The 3,968-nt window shown below is 31.9% G+C and overlaps 1 protein-coding gene across 1 annotated transcript; it reads left to right on the top strand.

Annotated features, from left to right (window-relative positions):
- Positions 1-733: 733 nt before the first annotated feature.
- Positions 734-2,889, top strand: LOC145803428 (uncharacterized). Its single transcript, XM_082896699.1, has 3 exons — positions 734-1,291; positions 1,383-1,490; positions 2,677-2,889. Exons 1-3 carry the CDS (start codon positions 734-736, stop codon positions 2,887-2,889), a joined length of 879 nt encoding a protein of 292 aa, XP_082752825.1.
- Positions 2,890-3,968: the final 1,079 nt, after the last annotated feature.

Here is a 3,968-nt window from a genome sequence, read left to right as displayed (position 1 = left end):
TCTTTTCGCATTTTATAATTTTCCTTTTTGCCATTACATTTTTCTTCTTCAACTGTTTTGAAGACTTGAGTCATCCAAATTTTTTTTTTTCAAGCGTAATTTTGTTCCCAATTAGTGTTAATTTTATTTTATTTTTTTTGATTTTTTTTTCCCGTTAAATTGTCTTATTTTTTTTGTAAATTCATGTTACGTGTGTCTACTAATTTAAAAAGTTGACTATAAAATATGAACAAAAGGTAGATAACACAAAAATTATGCAACAGAACAAAATAGAATTTTCTGAACACTGTTTTTTTAAAATTACACCAAAACAAGGTGTCTATTTTTTTTAATTTTTTTTTTGGGTGCACAACATACACTTTTCTGAACATAAATAATTTTTTTGGGTGAACCAAAAAAAGGGAATCATAGACGTAGGCCCCTTCATCCTTGTCCCAACTTTCACAAGCAAGTGTACACATGAAATGCAAGAAAATGTACCCACCACCACCTTGTCTCATCTCTTCTTTCCCTTTTCATTTGTTTATATTCTTGTTTGTTGACAGTGTGGTTCTCTCTCACACTCTCTGTACCTTAAACTCTTTCACTTTCCATAGTTTTTGCAGAAGGTGTGTGCTTACATTTTTACACATCACTCATTCAGATTGTGAAAAATTCTTGATAGTCAAACTCGTAGCGGCCGTCGTATTGCCTTCAATTTTTTTTTTTTAATTTTGCGTTCCATTTTTTACAAATGGGGGACGATGCTAGTCCTAATCACATCGTGCACAGTAGTACATCCCGAGAAGCTGTTGCTGAAATTGAGCAGGAAATTATGGCCGAAACTGATCACAACTTGATAAATGTGTGGAACAGTGCAGCTAGATATTATTACAACCATTATCACAAAGTCCCTCGAAATACATCAATACTTTCGGGACGTTTATGGATGTATGAGTTGTTTAACGGGCACCAAGGCCAGTTTGAAGATGCTGTCAGTATGACAAAACCAGTCTTCTTGTTGTTTTGCAACGCGCTTCATAGTTTTGCTTTGACACTGCCACAGCGGGAGCATGGCGTTCCACTGGAAAAGAAGGTAACCATTTTCATTTGTGCATTGCAGGGAATGTCTTCAAAAGATTTGCAAGAACGGTTCCAACACTCAAAGGAGATATTGTCACGCAATTTCCATGAGGTTATGCAAGCTATGATACCATTCACATCGGTTCATAGTAGGAGTCTTACACCCGAGCAAGTGCAACAAGGAGGCCACCCACATTCACGATCACAACGGCGGTACCGACCATTCAAGGTGACACTTTCTATAAAATTTTAAATATCACAGTGCCGACATATACCCTAAATTTTTATTTATACTTTCTGAAAAATTGTGCGTTGCGTAGGACTGCATCGGTGCGTTAGACGGCACGCACGTGATGGCTCATGTCTCGCAAGAGTACGCCCCTTCGTACTATGGCCGGAAAGGCGTGTCAACACAGAATATACTGGACGTATGTTAATTCAATTTGTGCTTCACGTTTGTGTTAGCCGGTTGGGACGGGAGCATGCACGACGGTAGGGTGTTGCACTATGTCACAATCGAGCCTAAACATCGCTTCCCGCACCCTGCACCTGGTAAAAATTTTAAACATTTAATAAAGTAGTATAATTTAAAAATAATAGAAGACAAATTACGACATCATACTTGCTCTCGTACGAAAAATTGATAAAATTACTATTTCCAGTTGCTAATTGATTTTAGATTATGAATACTCATTCATAATAATAAGGAAATAAACAATATTATAAACATATCGGTACGATTGATTTCATATTTTCTTCAAGTGTACACTTTTTATATGTGTTTTATTTAATACAATGAATAACATTTCAATACTGGTAATACAAACAAAATTCGTAAGTGTTGGTAGTGCTGCTGCTTTACAATGTGCTCAGTGTAGTCATGCAAGTGCAATGTAATTTCTTTCCTCAAATAATTTCCTTCAGTAATGGCCACAGATTTTGCTTGCATGTACATAACATATTTGTGTCAACATTTCATCATCATCAAATTGCAAGTGCCAACAGCCAATATGTCCACATGATAATGCGAACATACACAGTATCATTTAAAAAAAAATTTGTAAATAAACAAATTTCGAAAATAAATTAATTCGAAAAAAGTTTATTTTGAAACAAAATATTTAAAACTACAATTTACAAAAAACAGAAATGTAATTCAAAATTGTTGTGTTTGACAAGATAATTTATTGACAAAAAAAGTAGTTAAAAACAAAATTGGAAAACAAAACAATTAGTAACACAATAATAGAAAATTTATTGTTTCAGAAAGAAAAAAAAAAACTGAATGTAAAGAAAAATTATTTCACCAAAAAAAAATGTAATTGGAAAATCAGTATTTGAAAATCAAAATTAATTGAAAAACAATTACTTGCAAGAAAAATTATTTGGAACAAAAAACTTACTTGAAAAAAAAAAATTGTTACTAAAAATTTTAAATGTCAGTTTAAAAACAATGTAAACTGATGATTTGACACTACGTTTTTTCCTCAAATTATTGTAGGTGACAACCATTTGTAAACCAAAAAACCTATTTTCGAACGATGTTTTATTGGCAGTAATTTTGAGTTTTGTAATTATAAATTGCAAACTGACAACGAAATGGTTACCAAACAGGCAATACTGAATAACATCTCTGTGTTCGTTGCAAGAAAATACTATTTGGTGGATAGCGGCTATAGCAACAAGGCAGGCTACCTAGCCCCATACAAGGGGTATAGGTATCATCAAAATGCCCATCGGAATCGAACACCACAGAATGAGTTCGAACTGTTCAATAAGGCACATTCGTCATTGCGTAGTTGTATCGAGCGGACATTCGGTGCTTGAAAGTCGAGGTGGGGGGCATTGCGGAATATTCAGAAGTTGAGTTTCTCTAATCATCAAGTGACCTTTGTATGTGCGTTGATGGCGTTACATAACTTCATACGCCAACACAGTCGAATTGATGAGGTCATGTTGGCTATCCCAGACAACACCGAATTCGTGGCCCCGGAAATGTCCGACCACGATGAATACACATGGGTTGCTGATGTGATTGAGAAATGGGACTCCGACCTCGCAATGACTGCTGTAAGAGCGAACATTACGTACCAACTCAGATGGCAACTGAACACGAATATTAGAAACAATAATGTTGGTTAAATTTATAATGTGTGTAACTGAGATTCAAATTTATATTATCATATATTTTTTAAAACGTTTGGTTTTAATATTTTGATGTCTTCGGTAAATTACATTGTGAACGAATTTTATTTTTACAGGAAGTATGTCCAATCATTAACATATAAAATACATGAAGGACGTATGTCAAATAATTTTGTGATTCTTTAAAAAATATTTTTTAGATGCACCGTCTATAAACAAAAATCTGTGTTGAAGAAATTTGAAAAAACACATAACACAAAAATAACGCAATAAATTTGTTTTGCTTGTCTGAATTTTTAATACTTTTTAGCAGGAATTTTATATATTTTTCTATCCATTTTTATGTTATATATGTCCAAAAAACAATGCTAAAAAAAAAAAGAAAAGGAAAAGAATAAAAAAAAAATGTTCAACAACTTACAACATCACTGTGCATGACCAGCTAATAAGAAAGGAAAAGAATAAAAAAAAAAAGAAAACGAAAAGAATAAAAAAAATGTTAAAATGAAAACAATTAAAAAAAGGAAAATAATAATAAAAATTTTGTTAAAAGGAAAAGAATAAAAAATAATGAATAAAAAAGGAAAAGAATAAAAAAAAAAATAATGTTAAAAGGAAAAGAATAAAAAAAAAATAATGTTAAAAGGAAAAGAATAAAAAAAATAATGTTAAAAGGAAAAGAATAAAAAATAATAATGAATAAAAAAGGAAAAGAATAAAAAAAAATGTTAAAAGGAAAAGAAAAACAAAAAATAATGAAA

The sequence above is a fragment of the Camellia sinensis genome, chromosome 12 (assembly GCF_055761805.1).
Source record: "Camellia sinensis isolate YWXY chromosome 12, ASM5576180v1, whole genome shotgun sequence".
NCBI classification, from domain to species: Eukaryota; Viridiplantae; Streptophyta; class Magnoliopsida; order Ericales; family Theaceae; genus Camellia; species Camellia sinensis.
This window is presented reverse-complemented; position numbering and strand designations above follow the sequence as displayed.

What these genes read in the sequence shown, in the direction of transcription:
- LOC145803428 (XM_082896699.1), top strand. Translation starts at nt 734, where the DNA reads ATGGGGGACGATGCTAGTCCTAATCACATCGTGCACAGTAGTACATCC. An exon ending in GGCGGTACCGACCATTCAAG is followed by an intron (nt 1,292 to 1,382) that starts GTGACACTTTCT and finishes TGCGTTGCGTAG; the next exon opens with GACTGCATCGGTGCGTTAGA. An exon ending in CAACACAGAATATACTGGAC is followed by an intron (nt 1,491 to 2,676) that starts GTATGTTAATTC and finishes GTTACCAAACAG; the next exon opens with GCAATACTGAATAACATCTC.